Source organism: Thalassophryne amazonica, chromosome 8 (genome assembly GCF_902500255.1).
Source record: "Thalassophryne amazonica chromosome 8, fThaAma1.1, whole genome shotgun sequence".
In the NCBI taxonomy this organism is placed as follows: Eukaryota; Metazoa; Chordata; class Actinopteri; order Batrachoidiformes; family Batrachoididae; genus Thalassophryne; species Thalassophryne amazonica.
This window is the reverse complement of record NC_047110.1, coordinates 80,247,090-80,271,885: the sequence shown is the minus strand read 5'-3', so window position 1 is coordinate 80,271,885 and position 24,796 is coordinate 80,247,090. Positions and strand designations below refer to the sequence as shown.

The window sequence follows — 24,796 nt, the reverse complement described above, 5'->3', positions numbered from 1 at the left end:
CAGAACTCCCTCCAAAAATGAGATACAAACTGTGGACCCCAGTCAGAAACTATATCTTGCGGCAAACCGTGTAATTAAAAACATGGTTAAGCATAACTTCAGCCGTTTCCTTGGCGGGTAATTTTTTCAACGGTATGAAATGAACCATCTTGGAAAGACAATCTACCACAGTCAGCACAACAGTGCACCCCCCTGAAGGTGGAGAACCTGTCACAAAGTCTAACGTGATGTGGGTCCATGGGCGAGTCGGAACCGGCAACGGAAATAAGGCACCAGCCGGCGGACGGTTAGACGATTTGTGCATGGCACATACTTGGCAGGTAGAGACATAATCAGTGACATCCCTCATGAGCCCAGGCCACCAGAATCTTTGTTGTACTATGTACAGGGTCTTCTTAAGACCAGGATGACAATATATGCGGTTGTCATGGCACCACCTAATAGTCTCCCCTCTAAGGGAAACCAGAACGAAGAGCTTGTCTTGTGGACAACCCGCGGGAACCGGTGCATCACCTAATGCGGACCGTATTTTAGATTCAATATCTCAGGTGAGCGCCGCAACAAAACATGTTTTGGGAAGAATGGTATCCAGATCCGCGGTCTCTTCTACTGAGTCTTCCTGACGGGAAAGTGCATCCGGCTTACCGTTCTTTGTGCCTGAACAATAGGACAGGATAAAATTAAAACGACTAAAAAATATGGCCCAACGAGCTTGATGCGAATTGAGTCGTCTAGTGGTTTTAAGGTATTCCAGATTCTTGTGGTCAGTGTAGACGATGAAAGGTAGCTGTGCTCCCTCCAACCAGTGCCGCCACTCCTCCAAGGCCACTTTTACCACCAGCAGTTCGCGGTCGCTGATGCCATAATTGCGCTCTGCTGCGGACAGCTTCTTTGACAAGAAGGCACACGGATGAAGCCTATTATCAGAGGTGCCTCTCTGGGACAGGACCGCCCCTACTCCCACATTAGAGGCATCGACCTCAACCACGAACTGTCGAGCGGAGTCAGGGAGGAGCAGCACGGGAGCCGTGGTAAAATGATTCTTTAGGTGTTTGAATGCCTCGTCACACTCCAGTGTCCACGCAAACGGCCTGTGTGACGAGGTGGCGTTATGCAAAGGAGCTGCGATCGTACTGAAGTTCCGAACAAATTTTCGATAAAAATTTGCGAACCCCAAAAACCATTATAAATCCTTACTGGATGTGGGTACAGCCTAGTCATGTACTGCAGAGATCTTCTCTGGGTCCATCCTGATTTCCCCTTTCGAAATTATGAATCCTAAGAAGGATACAGTGGGTTTATGGAACTCACATTTCACATAAAGATTATTCTGGAGCAGTGTCTGCAAGACCGAGCGAACATGTTGGGTGTGAGTAGCCAAATCAGGAGAAAAAATAAGGATGTCATCAAGGTACACTAACACATACCTGTTCAGAAATCCCCGCAACACGTCGTTAACAAGATTTTGGAACACGGCGGGTGCATTTGTCAGTCCGAACGGCATTACTAAGTATTTGTAGTGTCCGTATGTAGTATTAAAAGCCGTCTTCCACTCGTCCCCTTCTCTAATCCGGACTAGATGATATGCGTTCCGGAGGTCGATTTTGGTAAAGATGGCTGCACCTTCTAATAATTCAAAGGCAGAGGAGATTAGAGGCAATGGATAGCGGTTTTTCACAGTAATGTTATTCAGACCGCGATAATCAATGCAAGGACGAAGAGTCTTATCTTTCTTTTCTACAAAAAAGAACCCTTCCCCCGTGGGTGAAGATAAGGGTCGAATCAGACCGGCCGCCAAGGACTCCTGGATTACGTATTCATTGCGTGATGTTCTGGTGCTGACAAAGAGAAGAGTTTTTCCCGTGACGGACTCGCACCGGGGAGAAGCTGTATAGCGCAGTCATATTCACAGTGTGGCGGCAATGATTTGGCCCTAGCTTTGCTAAACACTGCGGCAAGGTCATGATAGCACTCAGGTACCCCAATGAGATCCGGATTACAACCCCGCGGGGTGCCTTCGATGCTTTGCAAACAATGGTCATTACAAGCCGGGCTCCATGAAATTATTTCCCCTTTAACCCAGTCAAAATTAGGCCCATGCCTTAGTAGCCAGGGGTGCCCCGGAATGATTGAGTGAGTCATATTTTCCATAATATGAAAACTGATTGATTCTGCGTGAGTTTGAAAGATTTGCAATTTAACAGATTGCGTGCGGTGAGTTATTTGGCCCAGTACATGGCCGTCCACAGCACGTACCACCAGCGGACGAGATATCTTATGCGTCTTAAGGTGTAGGTCCCTGGCGAGAGAAAATAAAATTAGATTTGCATCAGAACCTGAATCAACAAAAGACTCACCCGCAACTCCGTTCTTGACCGCGCGGTGGCACCCCTGGCTTCACAATCAGCAATCAAGTGTCCTGACTGTCCACAGTAATAGCAGAGGTTGTCCACATAGCGGCGCTGTGTGGACAACCTCTGCTAACCTCTGCTAACCTCTGCTGTGTGGACAACAATGGGACGAATAATCCATGTCACTTGACATACAAAGCACCAATCAAATGACAAGGATCCATTCAGCCGTAATATAAATTATACTAATAAAAGAATTGAAAAATAAAACAAGTCACCGTTTGGAAGAAAAATCCCAAATTAAACGGGTGATTTTAAAAAATTTGAAGTACTCACAATTTTATTGTAGTGTTTCAAACTAGTACTCTGCATTCATCTGCATCAATAACATCCATTATGTAGTTCATCACACACTTATTTGTCTGTTTTGCTTATTTTTGGAATTTGAAAGTCCTTTTGGTACACACCACATGCTGACGGATCACATCTCAATGCCTGTCCAGCTGATAATTCCTTTGTCTAAACTGCATCAAATGACATCCAGTATTTTGTCCAGCATGTTTATTCAACTGCATTGTTTATTTTTGGAGTTTAAAAGTCCTTTTGTTAGTAACAGCACACACTGTGGTGTGTACTTGTGCTATTGAGTTCCTGTCCATTGTTAAACTTCCCTCCGGGGAAACGCTGTATTAAAAAGTGAATTCCACATTCAGAAAGAAAAAGTTTGTTTTATACTCCAGGACAATTTATACTTTGAAAAATAAGGTAGTATATTTAATTAGGCTTAGTTAGAAATTAGGCTTATTTATTTTTGAAGTGTCCTCCATTGAACTGTATGCTTTTACATTTGGGTTTTGTTTTTTTGCCCCCCAGTACATTTTCAGAACATTTCCTACCTGACCTTGCCAATTGTGCTCCTGGCATTCTTTTCCATTCTGTTTTAAATGTAGAATGAAGACATTCAGTAAAATGTCTTGAATATCATTTCATGGGCATTTGGCAGATAAAACTGTGGCTTTATCATAAACTTTTTTGTCTACTCTGATACATCTGAGCCTCTGTGGCTATATTAAACTGTCTGACTGTTTCAGCTGAACTCAGTCCAGACACGCATACCCGTGAACACACACACACAGAGTATATATGGTAGCACATACAAACAGTTGCACGTGTGCAGATAGTATTTATAGCAGCTGCATTCCTTTATACAGACGGTCTGATAGTCTTCCAAGGCCCTGCGCTCTCTGTTCACTCTGCCCATCCTGGCTCTGTCCCACGTCTGGCATCATATCTCTGACCCACAGTTCCTTGGTTTGTGAAAAAATGCTGTCTGGCGCACATAGCCCTTCTTTCATGTTCAGAATGGAGCAGTTGCTGAAATTCAGTGAAAATATTTCAATGTAATACAAATCTGAAGCCAAAACATTAAATTACTGTTGAATTATATTGACGGCTCCTTCACACATAACACGAAAGATACAGAAGAAACCGGAAGAAAATCCGTGAACCAAAAACAAAATGGGGAACCACGAAACATTCCACCTGCTGTCGGGAGAGACGCACGGTCGAACCAGCGTGCATGATACTCCCATGACGGTTCTGTGCAAGCTCGTGTTTGTGTGCACAAAATCAGTGCAAGCATGTGGAAAATCACACACACAGCAGCGGAGCAAAAAATGAATAAAACACCACAATTTATAATACTTCATTCCTGTTATAAAGAGTGGATCTAGCCTCCGCCTAGACGTATACCAGGAAGTAATGAAATGACGTGGATTACTGTTTTCCTTTTTGTGTTTTACATGAATTACCTGATGCACTCAAGCCGGCCGGCTCCCATCTCATAAAAAGCTGGGCTCTCACATCGTGAACACATCAGCCGGCTTGGCGTGCCCAACATGCAGTGATCAGCTGCAAATGTGATATGTGTTTTATTGCAATGTGGGGAAATCCCGCAGTGACACGCACCTCGCAGGGGCATCCCGTGGGGTGAATTCCTGCATAGCACGATATTCATCAGCCTTGGGGTGCGCTAACATGCCAGTCAGCTGAGGCGATGTGTTTTAATTTATTCCCACCTGAGGACAGCATGCCAATATCCACGCCTCACAGTACAGTTATGTGAGGTTAAATCCTACAAGCCAGTACAGGTGTTCCCCAGCTATGAGTTGCAAGCACAGATATCTGAACAGCTGCACATCGCAGGGGGACACACCCACCTCTGTCAGTGGACCCTGGCAGGTCACAGAAAAAAGTTCACTCTCTGCACCTTCATTCTGTGATTTTTATTCTATGTATACTATTATTATGTGTTTGTCATGCATCTGTGTGATGTCTGTGTTTGTAATGTAACACATCGTGTGCACTGAGCCATCATTTCCAGCTGTCAGTAGGGCTGAAACAATTAATCGAGTAATTCGAATTATTCGATTATAAAAAATGTTCAAGGCAAATTCTATGCCTCGAAGCTTCGTTTGAAGCTGTAGTACATATGCCAGGCCTGTAGGTGGTACTGTAACGCTCCCACAGAAAACCGAGAAGAAGACCGTAGAACATGCCCATAAGTAATGTAAGCGCTAATCAATGTAGCAGGCGATGCTACAAGTTTACAAAGCCACATGCTGAGTAAAATAAAGCCTTTTAAGAGAAAGGGTCTGTGCGGATCGTCTGAAATGGACTTATTATGCATTTAAAGTGAAGCAGTGTGTTTATATATTTTTTAATGTGGTTTGCTCCACTGGCTGCTCTCCGCCTCCGCAGATGAAGCGAAATTTAATTTAAATTTAATTTAATTTAAAGGGCACTTTAAATTAATCATGTTTAACTATTTAAAAAATGCTTGTTTCAGATTTGATTAGAGTTTTTATCAACAGGCTGTAGAGTTAATTTATCAGTGCAGCTGTTGTGGAAATGTTGCACTCCACAGCCGTTTTTTTCAAAGGCTTTGTTATTCGCCAAGTATCCACAGAAAACAAGGAATTTGACTTCGATTTGTCTGCTCTGTACAACATGTAGAAATATACACTAAACACTAAATAAGTCACAGTAATAAAAATTGAAAATGAAATGTGCAATAAGAAAAAAAAATGTCCTGTCCGCAAACTGAAGATTTCACAGAGCGCCTGGGCTTATGGTTTGTCAAAGCTCCAAAACTTAATAATGTGAAAAAATAAATAATTACCTGGGAAAACAGAGAGAGAGGGAACATTCTAAACTTAAAAATCTACATGATGGCACAGTGACATTGTGCCATTGCTTAGGGAGAGCCCTGCCACTACTGATATTGTTTAAAAATACAAAAGTACTTTTATCCGATTACTGGAATAATCGATAAAATAATCGATAGAATACTCAATTCCAAAAATATTTGATAGCTGGAGCCCTAGCTGTCAGGGAGTTGCTGGTCGGCGATCAGCTGACAGGCACTTTGCTGTGCTGTGTGCGCTCAGATGTGGCTGGCCGGCCTCCATGTGATCATGTCTGAACATACATATCAGCATGTCATGCAAGTGTGCACCCCCTCCCCCCGTACGTCACATGTGTTGCGGGGAGTTTGGGGGGGCGCAAAGACACGCATGCCACATGTGTTGGGGGGTGCAACAGACGCGCACCACATGTGTTGCGGAGGGGGCACAACACACGCGTACAAGTGAAATGCACACGCAGGCCACATGTGTTGAAGGGAGAACCAACATTCTGGTACGCCACTTGTGTGTTGCTAGGTTACGCCACAATCATGGGGCACTTTGACACTTTTCATAGACAGGTCAAATGTGGTCACCTGTTGTCTACTTTCATACCAGGAGCACGAATCGCCCCGCCTTTTCTAAGTGTCCAGCGAGCAGTGTTGGATGTTTGTGTGTGTCACCTGGAATTTTGCCAACACCTGCCTCTAGAGGGATCAAATGGGCTTTCACAGGGCACTCTCTGTTTTTCGAGTTCTCAATTTTTGGAGTTCTCGATTGCCGACGTCATAGTTCCGTTCAGCCGGGGTCAACCTGCGAGAAAAGTAGGCACACGGGTGAAGAACCTTATCGGTCTCTCCGCTCTGGGATAGCACGGCTCCTATCCCTGAGTCAGAGGCGTCCACTTCAACCACAAACTGGCGGCTAGAGTCGGGCTGCACCAGAACTGGTGCAGACGAGAACCGGCGTTTCAACTCCTTGAACGCGGCTTCGCACCGATCCGACCAGGTGAAGGGGACTTTTGGAGAGGTCAGGGCTGTCAGGGGCTAACTACCTGACTGTAGCCCTTAATGAACCTCCTGTAGAAATTTGCAAAGCCGAGGAACTGTTGCAGCTTCCTACGGCTTGTTGGTTGGGGCCAATCTCTCACCGCCGCAACCTTGGCCGGTTCAGGAGAGAGACGGAGTTGGAGGAGATGATGAACCCCAGGAAGGACAAAGAGGTGCGGTGAAACTCACACTTCTCACCCTTCACAAACAGCCGGTTCTCCAACAACCGCTGCAGGACCTGACGTACATGCTGGACATGAGTCTCAGGGTCTGGAGAAAAGATGAGAATATCGTCCAGATATACGAAGACGAATTGGTGCAGGAAGTCCCGCAAGACGTCGTTTACCAATGCTTGGAATGTCGCGGGGGCGTTAGTGAGGCCGAATCCCCGCTCAGGATTGTAACTGGGAGTCGTGTTGAAAGATGTGTATGACCCACGTGAATGTTTTGACCCCCCCTCAGCCCAGTCTGTAAGGGCGGGCGTTTGTGTTTTCACCGTTTGAGGCAGTCTCTCTGCTGATGCTCACTCAAGCCGCAGACAAAGCACTCCCCGCGGACCAGCCTCTTCTGTCATAATGTGGCCCTGCTCGTGTCCCTAGCATCGTCAGCAGGGGGAGCTCACGGAGCGCTGTGGCTGTGGAGCGTGGGGAAGACGGCTCCCTTTCGGACCCGGGAGGAAGAGGGACGGCTTGTGCCTGACCACGCCCTTCGCCTCGCTCCCGTCGGCGTTCTTCTAACCGATTGTCCAATCGTATAACCAAATCGATAAGCTCAGCCAAATCCCGCGGTTCCTCCTTAGCCACCAGGTGCTCCTTCAGGACCAACGACAGTCCGTTTATGAAGGCGGCGCGGAGCGCAATCATATTCCAGCCGGATCTCGCAGCCATGATGCGGAAGTCGACTGCATATTCGGCTGCGCTCCGGCGCCCCTGTCTCATTGACAGCAGCACGGTAGGCGCGGTTTCGCCTCTGTTAGGGTGATCAAAAACAGTTCTGAGCTCCTTCACAAACCCAGTATAAGAGGCAAGGAGCCGTGAACTTTGATCCCAAAGCGCTGTAGCCCAAGCGTGTGCCTCACCTCGAAGCAAATTAATCACGTAAGCCACCTTGCTGGCGTCAGACGCGTACATCACGGGATGCTGTGCAAAGACGAGCGAACACTGCATAAGAGAGTCCGCGCACGTCTCCACACAACCTCCGTACGGCTCTGGGGGCTTATGTATGCTTCAGGGGATGGTGGGGGGGTCGTTGAATGACCAGTGGAATGTCTGTATTCAGCACCGGGTCGGCAGGAGGAGGAGCTGCAGCAGCGCCCTGAGCACGCGCTTCCACCTGCGCGGTGAGAGCCTCCATCCTGCGATTAAGGATGATGTTTTGCTCGGTCATCAGGTCCATCCGAGCGGTAAAGGTGGTGAGGATGTGCTGCAACTCGCCAATCACGCCTCCAGCCGACGCCTGTGCACCCTGCTCTTCCATTGGCTGTCCAACAGATGGTTGACGCCCCTCGGGATCCATGACATTGGCCGAGATATCCTGTTGGGGAAAGTGTAGGGACATGGTCCCACAACAGGGGGCGCAAATGAACGGTCAATAGATGAGCCAAAAGGTAACAATTTAATGTTGTGAATGTGCACAACGATTATACAGACAATCACAGAATCTGATAGCAGTCAATACACAAAGGTGATGTGTGGGCAGGCTCGAGGATCAATCAATCAATCAATCAACTTTTTTCTTATATAGCGCCAAATCACAACAAACAGTTGCCCCAAGGCGCTCTATATTGTAAGGCAAGGCCATACAATAATTATGAAAAACCCCAACGGTCAAAACGACCCCCTATGAGCAAGCACTTGGCTACAGTGGGAAGGAAAAACTCCCTTTTAACAGGAAGAAACCTCCAGCAGAACCAGGCTCAGGGAGGGGCAGTCTTCTGCTGAGACTGGTTGGGGCTGAGGGAAAGAACCAGGAAAAAGACATGCTGTGAAGGGGGGCAGAGATCGATCACTAATGATTAAATGCAGAGTGATGCATACGGAGCAAAAAGAGAAAGAAACAGTGCATCATGGGAACCCCCCCACAGTCTACGTCTAAAGCAGCATAACCAAGGGATGGTCCAGGGTCACCTAATCCAGCCCTAACTATAACCCTTAGCGAAAAGGAAAGTTTTAAGCCTAATCTTAAAAGTAGAGAGGGTATCTGTCTCCCTGATCTGAATTGGGAGCTGGTTCCACAGGAGAGGAGCCTGAAAGCTGAAGGCTCTGCCTCCCATTCTACTCTTACAAACCCTAGGAACTACAAGTAAGCCTGCAGTCTGAGAGCGAAGCGCTCTAATGGGGTAATATGGTACTACGAGGTCCCTAAGATAAGATGGGACCTGATTATTCAAAACCTTATAAGTAAGAAGAAGAATTTTAAATTCTATTCTAGAATTAACAGGAAGCCAATGAAGAGAGGCCAACACGGGTGAGATATGCTCTCTCCTGCTAGTCCCCGTCAGTACTCTAGCTGCAGCATTCTGAACCAACTGAAGGCTTTTTAGGGAACTTTTAGGACAACCTGATAATAATGAATTACAATAGTCCAGCCTAGAGGAAATAAATGCATGAATTAATTTTTCAGCATCACTCTGAGACAAGACCTTTCTGATTTTAGAGATATTGCGTAAATGCAAAAAGGCAGTCCTACATATTTGTTTAATATGCGCTTTGAATGACATATCCTGATCAAAAATGACTCCAAGATTTCTCACAGTATTACTAGAGATCAGGGAAATGCCATCCAGAGTAACGATCTGGTTAGACACCATGCTTCTAGAAGAAGAGGATAGAAGATGTCTGTCCTGAGAAGAGCCGGAACCACACGATTTCCACCGCCACCGAACCTGGTGAATACCGGAGCCGCCAAGTCCCGAATTCCCAGGTGATCACCGTCCTCGACTGTCGGATCTGGTACTGCTGGCGAGGAGCACAAACAGTGAGATGTGGGTGTGTGCACACCCAGTAACAAAAATAGTCAGAAGGTGGAAAGTCACCTCCACCTCTAATCACACACTCGTGCAGCTCCTGTTAAATCACTTATCTGGAAGGAGTGAGAGGTGAAGACATCGCTTCTCTCACTAAACGCCAACCCAGCAGAGTGCACCACAGGAAAAACGGCTGCAAAACAGATCAGACGTAAGTCACAGTTTGGATACAGCAGAGAATATTACCTTCACAGGTAGAGGATATCTCGGCAACGAGGTGGAGATGACGTCCGGTGGAGATGACGTCACTCATCATCTCATGACAGCTGTCACCCCCGGCTGTGTCCGTGGCGGCAGCGCCCTCTCGTGCCTGAAGCCCGCACTTCAGGCAGGGTGCCCTCTGGCGGTGGGCCAGCAGTACCTCCTCTTCTGGCGGCCCACACAACATCTCTTTATCCTAAGTGGTACAAACCGGTTAAATCCAGTTCTACATGCACATACCAAGAAAGAACAAAGGAAAGTGAGAATAAGAATGAAACTAAAAATATAACCCTAAATATAATAACTACCTTAATACCAAAAGAAATACAAAAAACAAATAAAGAAAACCATAATTAAACACAGAAATATATCTAACACTGAATAATAATTATTACATACTCTGAAAGCGGTGTCGCTGATTTCACTCCTTTGTCCAGAGTAAACCGCATCCTTTCTCCAGATTTGCCAAGGCTCCCGGTAGCTTTGCTTAATTTAGCTTAGCTGTAGGTTTAGCTCTGCTTAGCCAATAACAAAAACATCTGGAAACAGGTTCATGCCACAGCTCTCCTGTTAACAGTGAGCACCGTTGTCACGTTCTCTCCATGATCACAGATGTGGTTTACTCAGCGATACTCACCGATGTCCCACATGTAACACCTTAACTTAGCATGACGCAATGTGCCAGCATGAACCACAAACATGACCAATTCCATACTTTCCGGAGAGACAGCATGCTTTGTTAGAGTTCTTCTGGCCACATGAATACAAAGGATAAAATCTGTGGTTAGATCCATGTTTTGAAGACCATTCTCACACTGTGCTCAGCTTCACTTCTGCTGTCTGTCCGAGAGGCACTTACAAAGAAAAAAAAAACCTTCCACTTTCCTCCTCAAAAGTGGAAAAATGTAAAATTGTCCACTTAATAAACTTCACAAGTGGTGTTGCTGCATCCTTTCAAAACACAACTGTTCACCATTTTGGACGTATTCACTGTCAAAGTCGACAAAACACTAATTTCAAACTGCAAAAAAAATTGTTTTTCTCCATTTATTTCAGCAAAGGGTCTAGATAGGCATTGCCCAAGATGATTTCACTGAAGTCCACCTTTCTCACAGCGTAATGTTTCTCAGCGTTTATCAGCAGCAGGTGAAGTTAAACTAAATTCCCCATGTTAATGACTTAATTTCTCAAGGCATATGGCACCCAAAATAAAATGTACACACACACACACTCATCTTCAACCGCTTAGTCCAATTAAGGGTCACGGAGGGCTGGAGCCCATCCCAGCAGTCATAGAGCGCGAGGCGGGGTACACCCAGGACAGGACGCCAGTCTGTCACAGGGCCACAAACAGACAAACAAGCACATTCAAACCCACTTGCACACCTACGAACAATGTAAAGACTCAATTCCATCTAACCCGCATGTCTTTGGATGTTGAAGGAAACTGGCACACCCGGAGGAAACCCACGCAAACACGGTGAGAACATGCAAACTCCACACAGAAAGGCCACAGGTGGGAACTGAACCCATGACCTCCCGCTGTGAGGCAACAGTGCTAACCACTAAGCCCAAATAAAATGTAATACATCAGTATTTTCATAATTCCTAATTTATTTAAAACAGTTGGCTCATTTGACATTTTATTTACTATATGATACTAGTGATATGCACTTTAAATTACATACATACATATATGAGGTCTATTAGAAAAGTATCCGACCTTATTATTTTTTTCAAAAACCATATGGATTTGAATCACGTGTGATTATATCAGACATGCTTGAACCCTCGTGGGCATGCGAGAGTTTTTTCACGCCTGTCGGTTACGTCATTCGCCTGTGGGCAGTCTTTGAGTGAGGAGTGGCCCACCCTCTCGTCGATTTTTTCATTGTTTAGGAATGGCTCAGAGACTGCTGCTTTGTTTGATCAAATTTTTTTCAAAACTGTAAGGCACAACTGAGTGGACACCATTTGATAAATTCACCTGGTTTTCGAGAGATTTTGGTCTGGTAGTGTCGCCGTAAGGACAGCCCATGGCGCCTGACGGCGATCTGCGCTTCGAGGCGGCAGCGTCTCGCCATTTCAAGTGGAAAACTTCCACATTTCAGGCTCTGTTGACCCAGTAAGTCATCAGAGAACTTTCAGAAGAAGTTGGCATGAGGAGTTTATTTGGACATTCCATTGTTAACGGACATTTTGTAATGAAAGAACGTGCGGGCAGAGTCACATGTCGGGCTGGACCCGACCGCGGGGGGTCGCGACAGGAAAAACACCTCCGTTGGAAACCTTAACGGGCAAGTTGGAACATGCCCAAGTTGTTAAACAATTTCTCAGTTACTCACTTGTTGAAAGCCATCAAAAGCCGCCTGAATTTTACAAATGGTTTTCAACACGGAGGTGTTTTTCCTGTCGCGGCGCACACAGATTCGCCGAGTCGTCAGAAACGACTCAGCGAATTTGTTCGCACGTCTTTCATTACAAAATGTCCTTAAACAGTGGAATGTCCGCATAAAGTCCTCATGCCGGCCTCTTCTGAATCTTCTCTGTTCTCTCACAACGTCCTGGGTGAATTAAGCCTTAAATTAGGATGTTTTCAGGTCGAAACAGGCCGACGACGGCGCCTGGAAGTGCTGCAGGACGTCCCGCACTGTGGGAAGTCCTTACACCGACAGAAACACCCCATAATCTCTCATCAGCCGTTAAACTTTTCACTGAAAACCAGCTTAATTTCTCGAATAGTGTCCACTCGGATATTCCTCACAGGTCCAGAAAAAATTTTGATAAAGCAATGCGCGTCGTCTCGAGCAGCGTGTGAAACAAAGGAATTCAGCCAAGAGGGTGGGACCACATCTCACTCAAGGCCTGCCCACAGGGAAATGACATCACCGACGCGTGAAAAAACTCACGCATGCACACGAGGGTTCAAGCATGATTGGTGTAATCGCACGTCATTCAAATCCATATAGTTAAAAAAATAATAATAAAAGGGTCAGTTTATTATCTAACAGACCTCGTATTATGCCATTCAGTGCATTGTGGCACTCATCTGTTTATAGCTTTCTGGTCGGCAGAGCTGAGCAAGTTTATTTATTTACTTTATTCATTGTAATACTCCTACCTTAGCTATCATTTCAAGTTTTATTATTTTATGTACAATTTACTCTTGAGTAGAAGTCAAGTTAAACTCCTCTGGGCAGAAGCTGTTTGTGTTGTATTTCTGTTGTTGTTACTACTTCTGTTGTGTTGTAAAAATGTTGCATTTGTACCAGACATGTAATCAAATTAAATTATTACGTACATGTGCTGTAAGTTGTTTCAATTTTCCATCTTTTCAAGCATTTTTCAATTTGCAAGATCTTTTTCATGCAACTACCGGTTGTTGAATTGATGCAGGTTTATTCCGCATTAGCATGTGTTATGTTGAGTTGGAAGTGTTGTGGCCCCAAGTATGTACATTAAAAACAACTTTTACAAAGCTGTGTTTTAAAAAAGAATAATGCAGTTGTGGTTATTTGAATGCAGGTGTTGTACCAGCAGACGTGTGGGTGGAGGTAAGTAATTCTAGTGTGAGATAAACTCTTAAGTAACAAATAGTCACAAATTGGCAGGAACGCCATCTGTTTTATTGCAGTTCTTTCGATTTCAAATCAAGTGCATTTGTAGTTTGATCACATCACATCATTGATTGGTGTGGACAAGCAGAGGAAGGCTTGTAACTTCAGACAGACCTTTTCAAAGAGTTGAACACATTTGTGTATCTTTATTATTTTAGCAGTTGGTTCCATAGTTATTGACAGGACTTCTCAACGTTTCAAATATCGATAGATGCTCTGTTACATAGGAAGCAGTATGTCAGTCCAACTGGAAGCTCCTTAGCTGTGATTGCTGTGTTATTTATCAAGATAGTTATGCTTTTTTAATGACTGGTTTTTCTGAGTTTTTCATGGAATTAACAATCATTCTTTGATGCACATGAGGTTAATATACCAAGACTACTTATTTACAAGTGGCACAGTCTGCTGCTTCATAGCTTTGGATTCCATGCAAAAACCTACGTGCACTTGCTTAAATCTAGCTTGGTCTCTGACAATTTTTTTTTTATTGACTGCTGCCATTAATGCAACATCGAATAGACTTGTTAGCAGTAAAATAATGATGGTACCACCTCATGATGGTACTGATGATATTTTAATGCCTTTTTTATGTGTTACATCACACCATATGCTGTGCCAAGGTCTTTCCATAAGGGCATATCTAAAAAAAAAAGCCTTGTCTGGCCAGTTGATTGCTTGTTTAAAAATCACTTTAATGCTTGTAGCTGTTGACAGCCAGTCATGTAATGAATGATGTTAGGATGCAACATTTCACTGCAGTGTTGTTTTTCTGCCCCAAACTCCATCCTTGTCCCTTGTTCTTTGACTTTGTAAACTCAAAGCTTGTTTAAAAAAATTAAATAAAGAAGGAAATAACATAATCACAGTTGATGCTCTGCTAAAATTTGATGCAGCAACCTTGAACTAGAAATTAACACTCAGTTAATGTATCACAGAGGTGCACAGTTTTATCAGGATCTCAGCTAGAGGCATAGCCTGACCCTGTGCAATGACTCTGCTTTGTCATCAGGGGTGGGAGGGATGGAAGATCGAAACAGAACCAAGTTCCCCCCCGCTTGCAAAACAATAATAAGGATGTAATTAGCTTTCTTCTGATAATTTTCACACATCACGTTCCAGAGAATGGTGTGAAGCTGTGCACCTCTTGATAGATATCTGCACAGTAATAAAAAAGCCAGTCTTAATGACCTGCAGTAAATGTCAAATGCTTTCTCTTCCATCCGCTGCACTCTGATCACTCCATTTCAACATCTAAACTGAAAGGAACCAAGGAGATGCATTTTGCTAATAATCCGATTTTTGCACTTGAACATTACAAAGGGTTTAATAAAAGGTTTTAATTTAGACTTTTCATTACCTTTTATACAGTGTGTTCTGTATTTAAAGTGTGATTTTTGTAATAGCTCTGTGGTATTCAGCTATGTGGTGCAGATGTGTGTCTGAAACTCAAGTCTGATCGAAGGTATTAATGAGGGTTTTTTGTGAATAATTCATGTACATTCATACCATGTCACATCTCATTTGGAAGGCTTGGGTCCAGTGACTGTCAGGATAAGCAAATTATGGTTTTATTTCAGGCATTTCTTTTTTGAGGCATTTTTTTATACAATAGTCATATAATTGACTTATTAATATCAACGTGATTTGGGAAAGGGATGTTATGTAAAGATTGAAATTAAAATTAAGCCTTCTTTGAAACACGCACACACACACACACACACACACACATATATATATATATATATATACGAGGTCTGTTAGAAAAGTATCCGATCTTTTTATTTTTTGCAAAAACCTGATGGATTTGAATCAAGTGTGCTTGCATGAGCCAACCTTGAACCTTCGTGCGCATGCGTGAATTTTTTCATGCCTGTCGATTGCGTCATTTGCTGGCAAGCAGCATTTGTGTGAGGTCGTGTTTAGTGCTCTCGGTGGTTTTTCATTGCAAGGAAAATGACGGAACAACTGGAGCAACGCAACTGCATCAAATTTTGCCAGAAACTGGGCAACAGCCAGGTGGAAACCATTCGGAAGATTCAGACGGCTTTTCAGTCGTGTGACTATCCAAGAAATTGTGGAAGAGGTGGGCAAAAAAATTCACACATGCGCACGAAGGTTCAAGGTTGGCTCATGCAAGCACGCTTGATTCAAATCATCAGGTTTTTGCAAAAAAAAAAAAAGGTTGGATACTTTTCTAACAGACCTCATATATATATATATATATATATATATATATATATATATATATATATATATATATATATATATATATATATATATATATATATAGATAGATAGAGATATAGATATACAGTGAGGAAAATTATTTAAGTAAAATTAATAAGTATTTGAATACCCTGTGATTTTAGAAATCATGGAGGGATCTGAAATTTTCATCTCAGGTGCATGTCCACTGTGAGAGACATAATCCAAAAAAAAAAATCTGGAAATCACAATGTATGATTTTTTTAATAATTTATTTGCATGTTACTGCTGCAAATAAGTATTTCAACACCTGCCAATCAGCAAAAATTCTGGCCCTCAAAGACCTGTTAGTCTGCCTCTAAAAAGTCCACCTCCACTCCACTTATTATTCCAAATCAGAAGCACCTATTTGAGGTCGTTAGCTGCATAAAGACACCTGTCCACCCCACACAATCAGTAAGACTCCAACTACTAACACGGCTAAGACCAAAGAGCTGTCCAAAGACACCAGAGACAAAATTGTAGACCTCCACAAGGCTGGAAAGGGCTACGTGGCAATTGCCAAGCAGCTTGGTGAAAAAAGATCAACTGTTGGAGCAATTATTAGAAAATGGAAGAAGCTAAACATGACTGTCAGTCTCCCTTGGACTGGGGCTACATGCAAGATCCCACCTCGTGGCGTATCAGTGATCCTAAGAAAGGTGAGGAATCAGCCCAGAACTGCACGGGAGGAGCTGGTCAATGACCTGAAGAGAGCTGGCACCACTGTTACACTAAGACGTCATGGGTTAAAATCATGCATGGAACGAGGTTCCCCTGCTTATATCACCACACTTCCAGGCCCGTCTTAAGTTTGCCCATGACCATTTGGATGATCCAGAGGAGTCATGGGAGAAAGTTATGTGGTCAGATGAGACCAAAATAGAACTTTTTGGTCTTAATTCCACTTGCCGTGGTTGGAGGAAGAAGAATGCTGAGTACATCCCAAAAACACCGTCCCTACTGTGAAGCATGGGGGTGGAAGGATCATGCTTTGGGGTGTTTTTCTGCACATGGGACAGGACGACTGCACTGTATTAAGGAGAGGATGACCAGGGCCATGTATTGCGAGATTTTGGGTAACAACCTCCTTCCCTCAGTTAGAGCATTGAAGATAGGTCGTGGATGGGTCTTCCAACATGACAATGACCCGAAGCACACAGCCAGGATAACCAAGGAGTGGCTCCGTAAGAAGCATATCAAGGTTCTGGAGTGGCCTAGCCAGTCTCCAGACCTAAACCCAATAGAAAATCTTTGGAGGGAGCTCAAACTCTGTGTTTCTCAGCGACAGCCCAGTAACTTGGCTGATCTAGAAAAGATCTGTTTGGAGGAATGGGCCAAAATCTCTGCTGCAGTGTGTGCAAACCTGGTGAAAAACTACAGGAAACGTTTGACCTCTGTAACTGGAAACAAAGGCTACTGTACCAAATATTAACATTGATTTTCACAGGTGTTGAAATACTTATTTGCAGCAGTAACATACAAATAAATTATTTAAAAAAATCATACATTGTGATTTTATTTTTTAGATTATGTCTCTCACTGTGGACATGCACCTAAGATGAAAATTTCAGACCCCTCAATGATTTCTAAGTGGGAGACCTTGCAATATATATATATGTACTAGCACATTGCCCATAGGGATCCACTGGCATTAGATTGGGTAGTGTTTATAAAATGGGTAGCCGACATTTGTTCAAGGGTGGTAATAAATTACGTAAATTTTCTATAATGATTTTAACTGAAAGTACAGGAAATTAAATTGAGAAAGCTTTGTGAATAATTGTATTTATTATTTGGCACATTAAGCTGATGTCATGTTTTACAACTGGCAAGGTTGAGATATTTCCTTTGTTCAGAGCTTGTGTGGTTACCAGGAACTGATTAATGGTGGTGTCAACGTCCATTGTTCATTGTTGTTACCTAATATCCCTAATTTCTCCAAAAATATTAGTCCTGTCAACTTTCCGTTTCGCTGCCTTCATCCTTGGCCCAAAATACCAAACGGCAAATGTCAGCTCTCCCCAGTATTTGCCTGTTTAGCTAGTTTTACTGTGGTGTGCCAAAGGAGTAGTTATTTTAAAGAGTTATTGTTTTAAATAATTGAATTTCAATAGACAGACACATTCTGCTGTAACATGCAAATGTGGTCCAAAATGCGGGCATCTGAGTGGACTAACATAAGACAGTGTTTCCTATGCAGATGTTGCACTGTATGACTCTTTGCAACATCCAGGTCAGATCCCCAGGTACAGAAAGTAAAAACAAACAAAGGAGACTGTGTTTTAATGAAGTATATTTTGCTGACTTTCAAAAAAGCACTGAGTCACTCTTGAGGAAGGACTTTTATTAACTTCCTGCACCACAGTGTAACAGTAGGTGGCTTGTCCTTTATCAGTTTAATCAGTATGTCAGGTCTGTGTTCTTCCTGATCTTCACCTTAATGACAATGCTAATGGCCTGGTCACACGGCATACAACAATTCCTGAATGAAGGAAAAAAGTTTTTTTTTTAAATCACAAATCGGCGAGAAAAGGTGGACGAATGAGCTTTAGCTTGCAAATCAAGAGCACAAAAAGAACAAAAGAGGAACAACATGAAACCAAAGCTAATGTTGATCTCCACGCTTTTAACGAAATGCACCTGGAGCCACTGCTGGAGCAGTGTTTGTCTGCATCCGGATCTGCATTCCAGGACTCGGCACTGGGACAGGGCTCTATAGCGCCTACGTCCTGGTGAAGTTACAAACAGAAGCACGCAATCAGATCCACTGTGGAGATCTCTGCGCATGGATCCACCTGCTTTGGTTGCTCCTCCAGAACAAAAGAGTTAACATCTACTCCATCATCAGAATCCTCACTGTCTGATTCAGACTGATGATGCACTGCTGCGCACTCCAGCTTGCTGCAATTAAAATAAAACTGAAGCGATTGCTCAACATTCATAAGGCGCCTTATTTTTACAAAACAAAAAAAAACACACTCCAAACATATGTCAGAGCTCTGTGGAGCAAATCTGTTCACACACAAATGTCCACTGCTGCTGGAACTTTTTTCCACACTTGATGCTCAGAATCAGCTTCTGTAAACTGCCGCCTGGTTTGCACAAACCGAGGCGCAGTTCGCTCTGAGAGATCACCGCAGATGACACAAAATATTGTTACGTTGTGTCGGCCCTCAGCTCCACGGAAACGAGGCTTATCGCGCTCCTGCAAAGCCCCCCTGGTGCTAACAAATACACAGCCATCAAGGATCATGTCTGCACTCACTAGCGCCACGGAAACGAGACTGATCACGCTCCTGCAAAGCCCCCCAGTGCAAACAAATACATAGCCATCAAGATCACCTTCTCAAAACTTTTGAACTGTCAGACTGAAAGGGCCAGCAGGCTCTTCTCTCTGTACAGGCTGGAGGACAGCAAGCCCTTCAGAGTTCATGGACAGAATGCTGCAGCTCCGGCTGGACTTTTTTTGCAGCAAGTCTTTCCTCAGGTGCGCACAACACTGGAACACCACCACCATCACGGACTGCCATGCGCTGGCAGATGAGGCCAACAAATTCTTCCTGGTCGGCCAGCACCACGGCATGACAGCAGCTGCACTTGCACACACAGCGACAGAAGCCCCACACCGCACACCAGCTCCACCCCGGAGGAAGCAGCTGCATCTCTCCTCCACAACAGCGTTCACAAACCAGCTTCTGTACTGTGTGAAAACATTCAGCTGGTCAAACGAAGTCAAACTAAACGCTAACGTTACAATAACTAAACAAATGAGAAAAAAAAAAAAGTCAAGAATGACAGCAAAAGGAAATATGGACGAATTGAGGTTATTGGCAGCATTTGTTCAAATTTTTTGACAGTTTAAAAATCCTGACAAAGCGCCAGCTGCAGTAACGAAGTTGAGCGAAGATTAAACAGTGCCAATGAAAGTCAACAAAAGTCCAGATTTCTTGTTTTGTTTGGGCTTCGTTGCCCTTTGTTAAGTGCCGTGTGACCGGGCCTTACGTAAATTACTTAAAAACTCAAGCCCAGAACCTTTAAAGCAATTTGCATTACCAAAAATCTCTCTTTGATTTTGAATCTAGTGGTGATATTGAATCCTAGTGGTGAGGATTCCCTGACTGCAGCACTTGAGGAGCTGAATAAAGAATTAGTCTTACAATAACTTCCTGGACTTTGCCATCAAAAGTGCATCTGTATGTGTGTGCTGGAGCAGCAGGTGGAAGAAAGCTGACACGATCAGACTCAGCAAGCTCATCAAGAGAGCTGGCTCTGTCCTGGAGGTTGAGCTGGAATCTGGTGGAGGTGTCAGAGAAAAGGATGTTGAGGAAACTGCACAGCATCCTGGACAACATCTCCCACCCCCTGCATGCCACACTGATGTCCTGTTAGAGCACCTTCAGTCATAAACTGAGACCACCGAGGTGCACCACAGAACGCCACAGGAGGTCCTTCCTACCTGTGGCAATCAGACTATATAATTCCTCCCCCTTCTGCAGGATGAATATGTAACGAGCAGAGTTATTCATTGACTCAGAGTTATGTACGATATTGTCGAACATCTTGTGCAAATGTCTTCCAGTCATTTCGCACACTGTAAAAAAGTCTGTGAAATTAACAGTGAAATTCTGTGAAATCACAACATAAAAAACTGTTAAAAGAAAACAGTGGCGTAATGTTTAATTTACAGCAATAATGTGTAAAATGTGGAGCGAAACTAAACTGTGACTTTAACAGTACAAATATGTTCAAATAATCCAATGCCATTGTAGAATATGCAAATGACTGTAGATTAAACACAGAAAAACCGTAATACCAAAACCTGTACAATACAGTTCGATTTTACAAATGAGAATTTTTACAAATACAGTAAAATACTGATAATTAAAGGTTTAAAAAAAGAGGTGGTGTGATAGGATAATTAAACATGAGGTGACTGTTGTGCAGAGATTTTATCTTCTAAATAGACAATAAAATTATAACAGGTTTACACTGTAAAATTTACATATTTTATGTGAAACCATTTACATATTCACCATAATTTCAACAGAATTCTCCTGGTAACCACAGCTGCGGGAATTTTTTTACAGTGCAGAATTTTTTTGTATTTATTGTAAAAAAAACCCAAACAAAACACTGTTTACTGTCCCGGTACTATGGCAAAATAATTTTCTTCAGGATAAATAACGTTGATCTTATCTTATATGCGGTGAAAGTGCTGAATATGTCAAGACTTTGAGGTCAAGAGGTGTTTAGCAACAGTTTATGGAGTCATGAAACCACTGGACTGAAGTGTTTGGCGATGCTGATATCTTTGCTGGTGAATGAATGTCCAAGTCTTTGGGATCCTAGTTCTTCATGCAGCAGTTTCTTAGGTAGACTTATATGAGAAGTATCACTTGCATTGTGAGGGAGTGTCAGCTACGATTGTTGGACATGTGGTGCGTTCCTCTGTGCATAATCCAGCACCGGTATTGAGGGCCCCAGCAGCTGGAGAAGACCAAGGGACTCTCACGTATCACCTAACCACAGTAGATAATTGGTTACATTTGAGAGGTAAGGACAGAATGGTTGTCTGCCTAGGTAGTTGCCATCCAGGGCCCCGGATGACTCTGTGATATGGTTGGATGACAAACTAGTGTATGCTCTCATACTTGGCTTGGCTCACTTGGCTTAGTGAGACCAGACAACCCACCTTTTTCACATATAACATGTTATGTGTAGGATTTTACACTGTCTTCTATTAGTCTGTCTTTAAATTGGAGATACAGACTATAATGTCTCTCTCACATTGGTGAGGAAAGAACACACAGATCAGTGCTGAGCTAGCTGATGACTGAGTACTTGCGGTTGTTGAAAATATAAGCAGAGCTTTTATCAGAACTCGTCCATCCACTGTCATCATCACTGATAGCAGGTAAAAGGCTCACACACTAATAAATGCAGCACAGACAAAAGTGGTAAACAGGTATTTTTATATAGATACAGTGTTTTCGGATAGCAAACTGCCATCAGAAGGAAAATAGTGATAATTTCACTTGAGAATTTCGCCTTGTAATGTATGTTTAAGTGTACCGTGGCAGTCCTCCTTCTTTCAGTGGTTTAGAGCAGTGAAGAGATGTGCCTGAATTTGATTGCTTGTACTTTTTATTCTTCATTTAAAAGACAGCTTATCTCGTGACCCTGATTTGTGTAATAGTAGATTGTCTTCACTGTAAGTCATGATTATTTGTATTAGAGGTGTTCTTTCTGTATTCATACATACAGTATTGCGACTTTTGGTACTCTTCAGTCAGCAGCCGCTGAAAAAGAGCCCCCTGGTTTGTTTGATTGTTTTTTTGTTTTTTTAAAGAGACAAGTGTATTTTTAGAACTAATTCTGCTACACTATTATTCACAGGCCCGGCACACTCATTGTCATGCTCCTGCCTAATGTAATACATTTTTTGGGTGGTTGGATGGTTCTTTTGTTTCTTTGTTAGTTTCTTTTGTAATCTTTGTCTTTCTTTGTCCTCTCTCCCACCAGACATGGAACCCGATGTGCTGGCGAAGTTGCAGGTGCAGCTAACAATGGAGTGTGTGGTGTAGGTGTGGCATATAATGCTAAAATTGGAGGTGGGTAAAGCATGCATTCAGTACTTTAATCCTCCGGGCAGGCCCCCTACACTTCGCAGAATGCACCGCTGTATCAGCAGAGTTCCGGCATCTCACAGCGCATGTAAACAATGACTAGTGAGGATGTGGATGGCATTGATCCAGTGAGTTCACGGGCAGTTATGATGATTACACCTTTTCCCAAGTTGAGAGGGTTGGTTGTCTGGAAGAGGTGAAAGAGGTCCACCTGTGATGGACTTCTGCTGTGCCCCGATGTTGTCTTGTTGTCCACACTTTACGAGGTTTTTTTACATTGTGCCCTGAACAGTGATGCAGTGATAGGTCCTGAGGCCCACTGGCCTATTATATATATACGGTTGCAAAGTCTGACGTAATGTGCCATGTGGTAAATCTCCTTCCGGAACCAAACAACGAAAACGTGTTTTTCTCTGCACTCATTGGTTCTGGTGGCGCAGTGTAAACAGTGAAAGAATGCCACAGTGTTGTGTGCCCATGTGCACCAATCAACCTGAAACGTCACCGGATTTGTCTTTCTATAGGTTTCTGACTAATGGCAAAGAAAAAAGTAGATGGCTACAGCTGATAAGGTAAATAAGCATGACTATATTATATAAGTATTTAATTTAGATCAGTGATTGTAAGTGGGACAGGTATCGTTAAGAATCTATAAATTATTCATTATTCAGTTCACATTGTGCCGGAGCTAGCTGGTGGTCGGAGATAACAGCTCTAACCACTTACCATGACGAAAACACGTTTGTTTTTGTCTCGCGAACGCTCAGCTGAGGAAATTAGATTATTCCGACTATTTACCCAGACTGACAACAAATATGACAAAAGTAAGTACTTTTATGCACTTTTTGAGGCATTTTCTTAATGCAGAAACGTGCGGTCTCATGTTTTTAAACAAACGCACCCTCACGGACGTGCCACTGTGGAACATGAGATTAGCTGCCTAATCAGTGGGTCAGAGTCCGACGATTTAGCCAGACTGACAGCAATTATGAGTAAATTAAGTACTTTTATGCATTTTTTGTGGTTTCTTGAGGCATTTTGTAAAGGCAGAAATGCGCTCCGACCTCAAAACGCGCTTCTGTGACATAAACCTACCGCACCCTCTCGTCCACTGTGGTGTTTAATGGCAGCTTTGTAGGACTTCTGCTTCATGGACGCACGCACAACATCCGTGATTGTACCATTTGCAACATTTACAGACTTCACCTGACCAGAATCAAATGAATTCAACCCTTTTTTAACCCGTTCTGGTGCGCAAGAAAAGAAGTTTGTCAACATAAACAAAGTGACAGGCTCATCCATCACTGTAGAGAAACCCATGTGCACAGCTTGTTTGGGTCCGGAAGGAGATTTATCACATGACGCATTACGTCATGGCTTTGCAACCGAATAGGCAACCGAATCACACATTATTTGTGGGCTTAATAAAGTCTGTCTGTCTGTCTATCTGTCTGTCTGTCTGCCAAAATACTACAAGTGACTTACATGAAATGAATAGAAATAAAATAGAAATAAAAGTAGTACAGTTGTGGTGTTTGAATAAAGAAATATTCAACAAACTAGAATTTTTAAACTTTATTGAACACCTCAGTTTGTATCGGTTTGTAAAATACAATCTTTATTTACTGACGAGTAATATTCATAAATATTTGCAGTCACATCTGCACTTATCCTTCACTTGCCAGCACTACTGACCTCACGTGCGTGTGTGTGTGTGTAGAGCAGGTGCTGGACTGATGACATGATCTGTGTGTGTGTGTGTGTGTGTGTGTGTGTGTGTGTGTGTGTGTGTGTGTGTGTGTGTGTGTGTGTGTGTGTGTGCGTGCGTACATGCTTGTGTGTTTATAATGGCTGAATGAGCAGCTATGTGTGCGCAGCGCATGTGTATGCGTGGGGGGCGCACGTGCACGCTGTTGCCAGCTACTGGACACTGCTGGCAGTGGGCCATGCTGTCCCATGCATCAGACGGAGCCTTTCCAGGGAACGTTGTTTTTTTTTTTTGTGTTTGGCTCACTTCAGCAGCACAACACAACTCTGGACATCGCGATGGTTGGATTATTACATGGGATTTATTTTTGCGCGGTTGATTACAGCACACAGCAGCCGCGTGAGAGGATTTTAAACACGGGCTGCGGTCCCACCTCCACACCCACACTGCGCTGTGAAACACTCCTGGGCCATTGTTGGAGGTGAGATTCATGGCTATTAATGCTGTCAAGGCCTGGCACAATAGTTCCACGTCATATCTCCTACAGAGTTAGAAGGTGATCAAGTAGTAATATGTATATTACAGCAGTGAGATCCATTCAGCTCCGAGCCTGACGCGTGCAGTGACGCGTTACTGCGCATGAGACCATGGAGAGGCACAGCTGCCCATGGTATATACAGATATGTTGGAGACAGTAGTTCCCATTATTTGTTTCTGCCTCATTCTGATTATGTGTGATGGGGGTGTTAATGTGGGTAACATTACTTGTAAAACAGTGAACTTGTGC

At 43.5% G+C, this 24,796-nt stretch overlaps 1 protein-coding gene across 1 annotated transcript in view; it reads left to right on the top strand.

Annotated features, from left to right (window-relative positions):
- furinb (furin (paired basic amino acid cleaving enzyme) b) overlaps positions 1–24,796 on the top strand; it is a 271,471-nt gene that overhangs the window by 198,727 nt on the left and 47,948 nt on the right. The window contains exon 7 of the mRNA XM_034176832.1: positions 22,198–22,286. Within this exon, the coding sequence (XP_034032723.1) occupies positions 22,198–22,286 (89 nt within the window). The remainder of the gene's footprint in view (positions 1–22,197; positions 22,287–24,796) is intronic.